Source organism: Nannospalax galili, unplaced genomic scaffold (genome assembly GCF_000622305.1).
Source record: "Nannospalax galili isolate Female #2095 unplaced genomic scaffold, S.galili_v1.0 scaffold1684, whole genome shotgun sequence".
NCBI lineage: Eukaryota > Metazoa > Chordata > Mammalia > Rodentia > Spalacidae > Nannospalax > Nannospalax galili.
Window position 1 is genome coordinate 38,081 of NW_008351025.1, and position 13,868 is coordinate 51,948.

The following is a 13,868-nucleotide window of genomic DNA, read 5'->3' on the forward strand; positions in this document are numbered from 1 at the left end:
ACTGTAGGATGTAGAGCATCTTCAACGTTTTTCAGAGTTGACTGATATTTTGATTTCCTAATTGTCAGTACTGAGACTGTCACTTCCATAAATGCACAGTACAAAATGGCAGAAGTATGTTTGTTAGAGATTCTGGTCTATCCTCAAGCCAAAATTCACTTAACAATTTTTTTTATATAAAATTCATGTCAGGGGTGGGAGAGATGGTGCAGCGGTTAAGAACACTGTTCTTGCAGAAGACCCAGGTTCGAATCCTAGAACCTACATGGGGCTAACAACTGTCCGTAAGTCCAGTTCCAGGGGATCCGACAGCCTCTTCTGTCCTCAGCGGGCATTGCACGACACAGGTGCACTTACCTACATGCAGGCAATACACGCATATACATAAAATAAAAATAATAAAATATTTTTAAAAACTCAAGCCAGCAATTTTTGCTTTTATTTTTACTTATTAACTTTTTAGTTCTTTGAGATGAGATTTATGAAGCCCAGACGAACCCTGAACTCTTGATTCTGCAGCCTGCATTTTCCAAGTGCTGGGATTACAGGCCTGGGTCATCACATCGAAAAACCTTTTACTATTACCAAAGTTTTGATGACCCTCACATTCAATTATGTAACCCCATATGTGGTTGTGACTCACAGTTTAAGAAGCAGGGCTCTAATGCAGTAGTAGTAAGCATATCCATTGTCTCTTAGTCACCTGTGTTTGTTTTTGTGGTCAGAGCTGCGAGCAGCCTTTCTCCTCCAGCACAAATCCCACATGCAATATAATTCTGCTCCCTGAGGCTTCATTGTGCACTGCATATATCTACTATTTTGTTTGCCCCCCCAACCCCCACACAAACAGCTTGTCTTCCTTTCAATGGTAGCTCTTTGTATAGGGCAGTGAGGCAAGCCCAGGGTGCTCTTAGGGGATACTGCCAAGTCTCAGGCTTCTGGTCACAACCTGATGACAAGGGAGTTATGGTCCAGGTCAAGCAGACTCACCCACTTTTATGGTGCCAAGTGCATCAATGCACTTACCTCATTAAAAGCAGAGGGCACTGAATCACCAAGAGGCCATGTGCTGGCCCCTAGTCACATGACCAATAGGAACCAGGCCTCTGCACCCCATTTTATAGAAAGGAACAGTGAGTCTCAGAGAGGTGACCTGGTCTCTCATGAGTGGGGCCTCTGGGAAGGACAGATGTGGGAGGATGGACCAAAAGGTTCAGCGAATATCAAGCTGAGACATTAAGTGGCCACCAGTCAAGGCCAGTAGCATCTGCAAAGGCCTTGACCACTTCACACGTCAGTGATGTGATGGCTTATGAGAGGCCGACAGTGGTGCTCTTCCAGAGGACAGAATTCTGGGCCCACATGGTCCTGGGAGGCCCCGTGAGACTCTAGGGACTCCCTCACCAGAGGTCAGCTGGGAGCCCCAGTTAGGGTGGGAATGGATGAGGGACACGCCAACTGCCAGCCTTTGACCTTCTTGCTCAGCTTTGGGTTGGGGCCTTGTAACTTGGTGGCCATCACACCCTATAAGCCAGTCAGGACCCCAGATGGTCACAGCGGTGGTCAGCAGCCCCTGCCTCCCCACCTCAAGCTCTTGTGGCTTACCTGGTCCAGCCCAGCATCCCAGAACCAATGGATGCAATGGAGATGAGACTGCCGGCTGTCACAACGGTGCGCATCAAGGACAGCTCCCCTGTGAGGGTCAGGAGAAGCTGGGCTGGGCCAAGGGAGGCCCACGGCATCCTGCCCGAGCCCCGCTTGGGCAGTGGCCAGGCCTAGCTGTTCCCCAACCCTGAGCTCCTTCCTAGGCACTGATGTCATCCCCACCCCAGCCTGGAAAGGCCCTCTCACCTGGGGGGAGCAGGGTACGGGGGCTGTTCTGGACACCGACTCTGTTTTCAGCCTGGCACCGGAACCAGCCGGACATCCGGGTCAGTGGGAGGGAGAAGCTGGCCGGCTGCCCATGGAGTGGCTTCTGCTGTGCATAAACACGACCATCGTTCCCAATCAAGCGATAGGTGATGGGTGGGCTGCCCGAGGATGCCAGGCAGGACAGCTCCACTGTGGGGCCTAAGTCTCCATCTTGCAGAGTGAAGTTAGCCTGCAGCTGGGACACCGGCTCTGGCAGGGTGGGAGGGGGTAGCACAGGTATGATGAACTGCGTTTCTGCTCCTTACAACATGCCTCATGAGCCCAGAGGCTTAGCCGCGACTGCCACCTCCCCCAGGCAGGCCGCCAGGATGCCCTCTCCACTGCATGTCTGGGCTTCTAGACTGCTTGCAATGTGTACCACACAATTTCATTTTAAATTTATTATTTCTTCTTTGGCATTTAATTTTTTTAACTATTTATTTTTTATTTTATGTGCACAAGTGTTATGCCTGCATGTACATAAGGGCACCCATGCATGCAGTGACTGTGGCAGTCAGAAGAGGGCATCAGATCCCCTGGAACTGGAGTTACAGGTGGTTGCGAGCCACCATGTGGGTGCTGGGGAACCAAACCCCAGTCCTCTGCAAGAGCAGCCAGTGCTCTTAACCCCTGAGCCATCTCTCCAGTCCCTTAAATCTTTTCTTAGTTACCATTGGTGGGTGTGTGTGCATGTGGAGGTCAGAGGACAACTTCTGGGGAGCCGATTCTCTCCTTCCACCTTTACATAGATTCCAGGGATTGAACTCAGGTCATCAGGCCTGCAAGGCAAGCGCTTTACCCATGGAGCTATCTGCTGGCCCTGTTTTTTAATATATATATATATATTTTTTTATTTGTTTGTTTTGGTTTGGTTTGGTTTGGTTTTTTTGAGACAGGGTCTCCCTGTAGCCCCAGCTGGCCTGGAGTTCACTATGTAGACCAGGCTGGCCTTGAACTCACAGAGATCCGCCTGTCTCTGCCTCCTGAGTGCTGGGATTAAAGGTGTGCGCCACTACACCCAGCTAATATATTTTAAGACAGGAACTTATACAGACCAGGCTGGCCTCAAATTTTCAATCCTCCTGCCTCTGCCTCCCGAGTGTGACACCGTACCAGCTTTTTGGGGGACAATGTTTCATGTAACCCTAGCTAGACTCCAACTTGCATGGATTCTCCTGCCTCAGCCTCTTGCGTGGAATCATGGTGTGGCACCTCCATGCCTGGCTCTTGGTTTTGTTTCCCTGAAGTCCATTTCTGGTTGTGAGGCTCAGCAAATAAAACTGGCAGGTACCCAGTTAAATTTGAACTTCAGATACACAGTGAGTGTTTTTTTTCTATGTTCATTTACTTTTTGTGTACATGTACACAGACACACATGCATGAACACATGAAGGTGAGAGGACAGTTTTGGGCTATCAGTTTCTTCCTTCAATCACATGGGGCCCAGGGATTGAACTCAAGTCAGCAGGTTTGTGGGCAAACACATTTGCCATCTCATCTGCCAACAATGAATCCTTTTTTTTAGTGTCAGTATGTCCTATGTAAAATTTATCTGGCGTCCCTAATTATATTTTCTCAGTTAAGTCAAAATTACAGGAGGCCATTGTTTTGAGCTAAGCTTCTGCACAGACAAGGCTAAAAATAACAACGGAGTCACACATGCTAAGTTTCACCTCACCAAGCTAAAACTGATCACATTATCTGACCTTCTGAGAATTCTGGATCAGAGAGAACATCCAGATTTGCCCTACAGGCTGTTTTCTGTTGGCAGGGTTAAAGAGTCCTCTGAGCTAATCCTTAGCAAAAAACAGTGACCCAGCCAGGCGTGGTCGCCTCAAATCCCCGCCTTCAAGAGTCTAAGGGAAAAAAAAATGGAAAAGAAAAAGAAGGAAAAAAGGGGGCTAGAGAGCTGGCTCAGCAGTTAAGCAGACTTACTGCTCTTGTAGAAAACCGGAGTTTGATTCCCACCTCTGTCAGGCAGCTCAAAACTGCCAGTAATTCTAGCTTCAGGAGATCCACACCCTCTTCTGGCCTCTCTGGGCACCTACACACATGTGGTACACATACAGACAGATAGATGACAGACAGACACGTACACATAATTTAAAATTTCTTTTGGTCTTTTTTTTTTTGGTTTTTTTGAGACAGGGTCTCCCTGTAGCTCCAGCTCACTGGAACTCACTCTGTAGACCAGGCTGGCCTCAAACTCACAGAGGATCTGCCTGCCTCTGCCTCCCAAGTGCTGAGATTAAAGGCGTGTGCCACCATGCCCAGCAATTTAATTTTTTTAATAGTAAAGTTTACAATTTTTAGGGGCTGGAGAGATGGCTCAGTGGTTAAGAACACTGCTTGTTCTTGCAGAAGACCAGGTTCGAATCCCAGCACCCACATGGCAGCTAACAACTGTCTGTAACTCCAGTCCCAGGGGATCCGCAACCTCTCTGACCTCCAAGGGCATTGCATGACATGCGTGCACTTATCTACATGCAGGCAATACATGCATACACATAAAATAAAAATAATAAATAAATCTTTTTAAAAAAAGTTTTCAACTTTTAGAAAAGAGTCTGAGGCAGGATACTTGCCATGAATTCAAGGTCAGCCTTGACTACATAGAGAATTCCAGGCCAACCCAGGTTACAGCATGAAACCCTGTCTCAGTAAGTAAATAAATGGTGACTGAAGGGAACCTGGTGTTTATTTTTCTGTTTGTTTTTCTCCTCTAGCTTTCATGAGGAATGCAGGGTTTTGTGCTCTAGGCAAACTTGCTACCACTGAGCTACACTGCCTCGGATGCTGTCTGCTAAGTCTCTGTTGTTAAGACTGTGCCTTCCAAAGAAAGCAACCTTGAAATGACGAATACTCTTCTTTCCTGCTTTCTTAATTTCGTTTCCTTTTTTTTTTCTTTTGTCTTTTTGAGACAGGGTTTCTCTGTAATCCCAGTTGGCCTGGAACTTGCTATGCAGGCTGGCCTTGAACTCACAGAGATTGGCCTGCCTCTGCCTCCCAAGTGCTGGTATCAAAGGTGTGTACCACCACACCCGGCTTTAATTTTATTGTGTGTGTGTGTGTGCATGTGTGTGCGTGCACCTAAGTGTATATGTGCACTGAGTACAGGTGCCCACAGAGGCCAGAAGAGGGCACTGGATCTGCTGGAGCTGGAGCTGGAGCTGGAGTTGAGCTCATGTGGGTTCTGGGAACTGAAGTCAGGTCCTCTGCAAAAGCAGCAGTTACACCACTGAGCCCTCTCTGCAGCGCCTCACTCAATCATCTCTAAGCTCCCTGGGACGGTTCTGTGATCACCTGGTTTCACAGGTGAAACAACTAAGAAATTGACTTGTCTAAGGCCCATAGCTGGCATGTGTGGAAACCACATTCTTCCATCTGCTGGGCTCCAGACCCTGGGCACCCTCTTCTAGGCTATTTCTCTGGTGTGCTTAGGGTATAGGGATGTTGGACCCACTGAGGCCAGCAATACTTCCTGGTTCCCACTGGTCAGGGCTCCCACTAAGAAAGCAGTGGCATCTGGGACAGAAATGGAAAAAAGCAGGAGTGGATAGGATGGGGTTTGAAACCAGCTTCCGTCACTTACTGGTTGCCTAGAGTAACTTCCTCAACCCCAGAGAGCTTCAGCCCATCACTGCAGATGGGAACCTGACTGCCTCTGAGTCTGTGCAGGTGACCTGAGGTAATTCACAGTCATGTCTGTAGTGCCAGCTCCAGGCCAGGACCACCCTGTCAGGAGGCTGTGCACTGGGGCACCAGGGAACTGAGCAGACTCTCCCCACTCTGTGGCCCTCCTCTCTCTCCTCTGACCTCCCCATTTCAGAGTCCACCATTCCCTCCCCTAGGCCAGGGGCTCCCATTAATTACATCCCAACAGGCCCCTGACCCCTTCCATGCTCCCGCACTCACTGGTCCACAGTTCCCAGTACATCTGCAGTCTCGTGCTGGGCCCATAGGTGATGGAGTTGGAGGCCGCCTGACAGAAGTAGGTGAGTAGGTCCGGACTGGACTTGAGTGTGATGTTGATGTTGAATAAGGCGGGGCTGGAGTTGTGTACCACCTTTTTTGCCACCAGGATGCCTCGGCTGGCCAAGAGAGAGTAGGTGATGGGCTGGGGCAACTTGGGTGCCTCGCATGTTATGCGCACTAGACGGCTTTGAGGGTAAACCTCCAGGACTTTGTAGGCAATGGTGATGTCTATGAGGAAAGCCAGTCAGGGAAAGAGAGAAAAAAAAAGGAGAGAGAGAGAGAGAGAGAGAGAGAGAGAGAGAGAGAGAGAGAGAGACTTAGTCCAGCAACTGTATTCCTAGACACATTGCAACAGAACTGAAAACAGACTCCGACATCACACACACACACACGCACATGCACACACACACACATGCACACGCACACACAAGCACACACATGCACGCACACACACACGCGCACACACACATGCACACAGCAGCGGCAGCTCTGATCACAGCCAGCAAGAGGTGGAAACAGCCTCAACTCTTAGTTGAATAGATGAACAAGATGCAGCAGAGACACACAAAGGAATATTACTCAGTATTAAAGACTGAGTGCTTGGAGGTATGGTTCCACGGGAGAGCCCGAGCCTGCCTCCGTTTGATCTCCAGCACTGACAAAAGTATTAAGCATAACACATGCTGCAACACAAATCTTGACATGATGCTATGTCTCAGTCAGACACAAGGGAAGCTTTTGTGTGAGTCCAGTTTTTCTCTGAGAGGCTAGAGCGATAACTCAGCATTAAGAGTTCAAATGAAAACTGGGTGCAGTGGTGCACACCTTTAATCCTAGCTCTCAGGAGGCAGAAGCAGGCAGATCCCTGTGATTGAGGCCAGTCTGGTCTACGAAGTGGCCAGCCGGGGCCACAGGGAGACCCTGTCTCAAAAAACAAAACAAAACAAACAAACAAACAAAAAGAGAGATAAGTTTTCTTTAAAAAATTATTACTGGGGCTGGAGAGCTAGCTCAGCAGTTAAGAGCACTGGCTACTTTTGCAGAAGACCTGGGTTCAATTCCCAGCACCAACGTGGTTAACAGGCATCCTTAACTCCAGTTCTAGGGGATCTGATGTTCTCTTTTGAACCCTGTGGGCATTGCATAACACAGGTACACTTACATACATGCAGGCAATATACTCATACACATAAAAAATAATTAAAAAATAAAATATCTAAAAAATTTATTTATTTATTTATTTAGTTAGTTAATTTTTGAGACAGAGTCTTACTATGTAGCCCCAGCTGACCTGGAATTCTCTATGTGTAGAAGGCTGACTTTGAACTCACAAAGATCTACCTGCCTCTGCCTCCCCAGTGCTGGGAGTAAGGGTGTGCACCACCATGCCCAGGTTATTATTGTTTTAATATTTTATTTATTATTTTTATTTTATATTTATGAGTATTTTGCCTGCATGTATGCAAGTGTACCTGTGTCCTGAAATGCCTGCAGAGGCCAGAAGAGGACATCAGATCCCCTAGAACTGGAGTTACTGAGAGTTGTGAGCTGCCATGTGGGTGCTGGGAATCGAACCCGGGTCCTCTGCAAGAGCAGTCAGTGCTCTTAACTGCTGAGCCATCTCTCCAGCCCCACATTATTTTTTTTAATGTGTTGTCTTTTGCCTATATGTAAGTGTACCTGTGTCCTGAAATGCCTGCAGAGGCCAGAAGAGGACATCAGATCCCCTAGAACTGGAGTTACTGAGAGTTGTGAGCTGCCATGTGGGTGCTGGGAACCAAACCCAGGTCTTCTGCAAGAGCAGCCAATGCTCTTAACCACCGAACCATCTTTCTAGCCTCAATTTTTTTTTTTTTTTTTGTCTTTTTGAGATAGGGTCTCCCTGTAGACCAGGCTGGTCTTGAACTCACAGAGATCCACCTGACTCTCCCTCCCAAGTGCTGGCACTAAAGGTGTGTGGGCACCACTTACAAAGGCATGTGCCCATGGGGTTTTTTCCCTACATCTTGGCTGAGCTTTCCAGATCCGAGACTGCCAGAGTTCCGCCAAGATGGTGAACTCCCATGGCCTCCTTGGCTTCTTCCAAGTCCACCCCTCATGCAACTGAAGCTGACTGACTGGGTGGGAGGGCTGACTGTCCTCCCTTTCTACAGAGTCTCTTAGGGTTCAGATATTCAGCTGTTGACAGTTCTTTCAGAGGACACGCCTGTCTAACACCAGCATAGATTATTTTTTTAGAGAGATACGGTCTTGTGTAGCCTAGACTAGACTCAAACTCACAATCCTTTCACCTTGGTTTCTTACATTCTGGGGTTACTAGTGTGTGCCACTGTGCCAGGCTATAAGCCTGTTTTTGTGAAAGATCCAAAATAGGAAAATCCACAGAGAAGAAGCAGGCTTGTGCTTAGCAGGACCAGGAAAGGGAACATAGAGTCACTGCTTAGCCGTGAGAGTTCTCCTTTTGGGGTGCTGAACACATTTGCTAAAAGGTAGTGAATTATCACTTTAATCTTTAGTTGTTTTAAAGAGAAAAGATAAAAGTTTAATAAGATTATGCATTAATACATCTCCTTGAGGGGCTGGAGAGATGGCTCAGCAGCTAAGAGCATTGGCTCTCTTGCAGAGGACCCAGGTTTGATTCCCAGCACCCACATGGTGACTAACAATCATTTGTAACTCCAGTTCCAGGGGATCTGATACCCTCTTCTGACTTCCATGGGCATGTATGACACAGGAGCACTTACATACAGGCAGACAATAAACTCATACACATGAACTAAAAATAATAAAATATTTTTAAAATCTACTTGAAAATGCAGTTTCACAAGAAGATTATATTCACAGTCTCATAACAAGTAGTGTCACTTACCCAAAGCTAAGGGTAGGCATTCCTAGGAATATTTAGCCACAATTAACAATAAATACTTGGGTATCACATTTCTAGTAAATTGACATTATGAATGTTTAATTTTTTGGTGACAGGGTTTTATGTAGCCCAGGCTGGCCTCAAACTCACTATGTAGCTGAGGATGACCTTAAATTCTTGGTTCTCCTGCCTCTACCTCCCAAGTGCTAAAACTAAAGGCATTTGACACCACAATTTTATGTGGTTCTAGGGAGTAAACCCAGGGCCTTGTGCTGATAGGCAAGTCCTCTACCAACTGAGCTACAACTCCAGCCCTGAGTGATATCTACAACCCGAACCCTGAGTGATACCTTTAATTTTTTTTTTTGATCTTTTTGAGACAGGGTCTCCCTGTAGCCACAGCTACAGGAACTCACTATGGTCTGGAACTCACTATGTAGACCAGGCTGGCCTTGAACTCACAGAGATCCGCCTGCCTCTGCTTCCGGAATGCAGGGACTAAAGGCGTGCACCACCATGCCTGGCATCGAGTGATACCTTTAAATAGTTAATTTTCTGTTATGTGAATTTCTTTTTTTTTTTTTTTCAGACAAGGTAGGGTCTTTTCTCTATGTAGTTGGGCTTCGCCTAGAATTTGCCATATAATCTGGGCTGGCTTCAAAGTCACAATCTTCCCACATCAGCCTCCTGAGAACTGCATCACCAAAGTGTGCTGTCCACGTCCTGGTAAAGTAAGCCTTTGAGGAGTGGGAGACCGCTCTAGGTAACAAGCCTGCTCATTGCACCTGGACACACTCCTCCCTGGGCTCAGGGTGGCCTCCTGCCTTCAACCCAGGTCCAGGACACCTCCCCCTTCTGGATTGCAAACCTGCTCATGAGTGCCTTCTCTGTCTCTGTCTCTCTCTCTGTCTCTCTCTCTGTCTCTGTCTGTCTCTCTGTCTCTCTGTCTCTCTAAAATAGAGTATAATGGGACAAGGGCCTTTTCTGCCATTTTGGGCCTCATGTTGTCCTTGCTGACTCCCTAAAACAGCCACTGGGATTAAACCAGACACCTTGGAGCAGAGGTGTAGGACAGAACCATGTATTACAGATGAGTAAGGAAACAATGGAATAGTGTGGGTAGGAGTAGTTCTGGGCAGGGGTACAAGAAAAGAAATACAAAGACCTCGTGCTGAATGAAGCCAGGTGAGGTACACACCTGTAGTCCCAGGAGTTGAGGCGGTGGAGGCAGAGAATCAGAATTCAAAATCATCCTTGGTACACAAATTTGAGTCCAGCCTAGGCTATCTGAGAGCCTGCCTTCACTAAAAAGTGTGGGGAGGGGGAATGTGTGGAGGGGTGGGCTGGAGAGATGGCTCAGTGGTTACAAGCACTGGCTGCCCTTTTCCAAGGACCTGGGTTCAGTTCCCAGCACCCACATGGCAGCTAATAACTATTTGTAACTCCAGTTCCAGGGGATCCAAAAACCCTCTTCTGACCTCCACAGGCTCCTTCATACATAGTGCACACATACACTCAGGAATACATGCACAGAAAAGGTTAAAAACCATAATTATTTAAAAAAAGGAGTCTGGCATGGTGGTGCACACCTTTAATCCCAGTACTCGGGAGGCAAAGGCAGGTGGGTCACTGTGAGTTCCCAGCCAGCCTGGTCTACATATTAAGTTCCAGACCAACCAGGGCTGTATTGTGAAACCCTATTTAAAAAAAAAAAAAAAGAAAAATAGGGGCTGGGTGTGGAGGCACACGCCTTTAATCCCAGCACTTGGGAGGCAGAGGCAGGTGGATCTCTGTGAGTTCAAGGCCAGCCTGGTCTACATAGTGAGTTCCAGGACAGCTGGGGCTACAGGGAGACCCTGTCTCAAAAAGACTGAAAAAAAAAAGTAAATAAAATAAAATAAAGAGGAGGACAAGGATGAAGAGGGAGAAAAGGAAAAGAAAAAGTAAATCTGGACTCCGTACATTGGCCTCATCCTGCTTGGCCACCGGGAAGCTTCACCACAATCTGAAACTCCCCGCAATGGAGACACTGATGCTCTCACAAACACTCCCCAGTGCTCCCCGGAAATTCTGACCCCTCTGCCTGCTTTCTTTCAGACCCTAGTTCCCAACTGCCTCAGGGGATCTTGGTGTCTACAGGCATTTCGGGTGAGCGCAGAGGCCGGGGACCCTCTGGCCCCATAACTAAGAATGATCAGCTGAGACAGGCAGGCAGAGGAGGCAGTGGTGGCAGGGGTGGCCTCTGGCCTGAGGACCCTTCCCTGTACAGCCTGCACAGACACCAACAGAGCCTGCCTCCTTTGTGGCTTTAAAAAATATATTTTATTTATTTGTATTTATTTATTTATTATTTATTTATTTATTATTTATTATCTTTTTGAGACAGGGTCTCTCTGTAGCCCTAACTGGCCTGGAACTTACTAGGCTGGCCTCCAACTCACAGAGATCTGTCTGCCTCTGCCTTCCAAGTGCTGAGATGAAAGGCGTGCGCCACCACCCTGGCGAGAACCCCTACTTTTGAGGGGGATACTTTTTTTTAAGTGCAAACAAAATTTAGATTTGAGGTAGTGGAGGTCCTGCTAAAGCAACTGTCCTGTCTTGCAGACTTTGACTGTCTTGCCAGTTTGAACCTTGGGGTAAACAAGTTCCCCTCATCAGGATCCAAAGGTTTTTGGGGGTCAGAATCTGCCTCACAGGGGAAGTGATTTAAGGTCAATGTGTAGTGACATTTTTTCCCCTCCCTTCCTGAAGGGAAATGATCTTGACTTTTAAAAGTGAAAAGGAAAAAACCAAACCAAACCCAGTCCCTTTAATTTCCACTTCAGTAGCTATGAACAGAACCTTGTTTTGCAAAGGGTGCACAGACTGCAATCATTCAGTACAGTTTGCTCTGTAGAAGCCAAGGTCTCTCCACATCTTGGAGCCTGGTGCGGTGACACTTGCCTGTCATCCTGCACTTGGAAGATGTCAGCAGGAAGGTCAGGATTCAAGGTCATCTTCAACTACAGAGAAAGTTCGAGGGCCCACAAGTGTGCTTGTCTTTAGATTATTGGATTCTGTGGCTCATGGCTGTATCTCACTGATAAAAGGGGCTCTATCATTTAAATTAAAATTTAGGCATACTGGAGGGGATGGCTCAACAGTCAAGAGTACTTGCTGTTCTTTTTTGGTGTGGAGTTCTTTTTGGGTCTCCCTACAGCCCCAGCTGGCCTGGAACTCACTATGTAGACCAGGCTAGCCTTGAGCTCGCAGAGATCCACGTGCCTCTGCCTCTCAAGTGCTGTACTTGCTCTTCTTGCAGAGGACCAAGTTCAGTTCCTAGCATCCACATCAGGGGATCACAACTGCCTGTAACTCTGGCTCTAGGGGATCCCACACCCACACAAACTTAAATAAAAAATAAAATAAGTCTTAAAAAAATTAAGTTGGGGGGCTGGAGAGATGGCTCAGGGGTTAAAGAGCATTAGCTGTTCTTGCAGAAGACCTGGGTTCAAGTCCCAGCACCCACATGGCAGCTAACAACTGTCCCTAACTCCAGTTCCAGGGGATCCGACAGCCTCTTCTGTCCTCCAAGGGCATTCATGACACAGGCGCACTTACATACATGCAGGCATAACACTTGTACACATAAAAATAAAAATAAATAAAATTGGGGCTGGAGAGATGGCTCCACGGTTAAGAACACTGGCTGTTCTTGCAGAGGACCCGGGTTTGAATTCCACACCCACATGGCGGCTAACAACTGTCCCTAACTCCAGTTCCAGGGGATCTGACGCCCTCTTCTGACCTCTGAGGGCATTTCACGACACAGGTGCACCTACCTACATGCAGGTACTATACTCATACACATGAAATAAAAATAATGAATAAAACATTGAAAAATTAAGTCAGGAGGGCTGGGGATATAGCTAGGTTGGTAGTGCTTGCTGAGCGTGCACTGGATTCAGTCCTCAGTATCTGGGTATGGTGGTGCACAGTACATCTCAGTACTCTGAGCTAAGTCCCTAGCCCTTGAAATCTTTTCTTTTTAAAGGATTTATTTATTTTTATTTATGTCTATGTGTGTGCTTGCACACATGCATACAGATACCAGAAGAGGGCATTGGATCCCCTGAAGCGGGAGTTATAGGTAGTTGTGAGCTGTCCTTGGGTGCTGGGAACTGGACTTAGGTCTTCTGCAAGAGCAGCCAGTGCTCTTAACCGCTGAGTTGTCCCTCTAGCCCAGTTTTTTTTTTTTTTTTTTTTTTCAGTCTTTTTGAGACAGGGTCTCCCTGTAGCTCCAGCTGCCTGGAACTCACTCTGTAGACCAGGCTGGCCTCGAATTCCCAGAGGATCCGCCTGCCTTTGCCTCCCAAGTGCTGGGTTAAAGGTGTGCTTCTAGCCCCTGTTTTTTTGTTTTCTTTTTATTTGGTCTTTTTGAGACAGGGTCTCTCTATTGCCCCAGCTGGCCTGGAACTGGCTATGTAGACCAGGCTGGCCTCAAACTCCCAGAGATCCACCTGTCTCTTGCCTCTGCCTCCCAAGTGCTTGGATTAAAGGTGTGCACCACCACACCCATGTAGCCCAGGCTAGCCTCGACTGGGCTATGTAGCTGTGTAGGGTTTGTTTCTGCCTCTCAAGGCCTGGAACAGTGTCAGCAACCAGACACACTCGGTATTTCTTCAAAGAATGATTTATCGGTCTGCCTTTTAGGAGTTTTGTTAGCAGGAATTGGTCGGCCGAAATGTGAGCAGAGGCTGTGGGCTGAGATGGTGGGGAGGCCGGACCTCCTCTGCCCAGGTACTTTCCTGAGACCTAACAGACGGTTCTTTTTTTAGCTGTGACACTAACAACCTGTTTCTTTTTTACTACAAATGAGGAAATGATAGTTGTGCCTGTGCCTCATCAAGCGAGACCTGCGTCAATACCACCGGAGAGCAGGCCTTAAGCAGAACAGAGAGGGATGCCCTGGGCACAAAGTGAAGAACCAGACTGAGAAGAGAGGGCAGGGGCTGTGGGCCTGCTTTGCATTCCCTCCTCCCTGGAGGGGGAGGAGAGGGAGGAGGGGGAGGAGGAGGGGGAGAAGCAGCAGCAGAAGGAAGACAAAGAGGAAGAGGAGGAAGGAAAGGGAAGAATG

The 13,868-nt window shown here is 47.6% G+C and overlaps 1 protein-coding gene across 1 annotated transcript in view; it reads right to left on the reverse strand.

Moving 5' to 3' along the window:
• Positions 1-315: 315 nt before the first annotated feature.
• CUNH17orf99 (chromosome unknown C17orf99 homolog) overlaps positions 316-13,868 on the reverse strand; it is a 19,609-nt gene continuing 6,056 nt past the window's right edge. Inside the window, exons 3-6 of the mRNA XM_008848082.2 lie at positions 5,827-6,114; positions 1,852-2,121; positions 1,606-1,693; positions 316-357 (exon numbers count right to left, since the gene is read on the reverse strand). Coding sequence (XP_008846304.1) covers positions 354-357; positions 1,606-1,693; positions 1,852-2,121; positions 5,827-6,114 — 650 coding nt within the window. The 3' untranslated portion in view covers positions 316-353. The remainder of the gene's footprint in view (positions 358-1,605; positions 1,694-1,851; positions 2,122-5,826; positions 6,115-13,868) is intronic.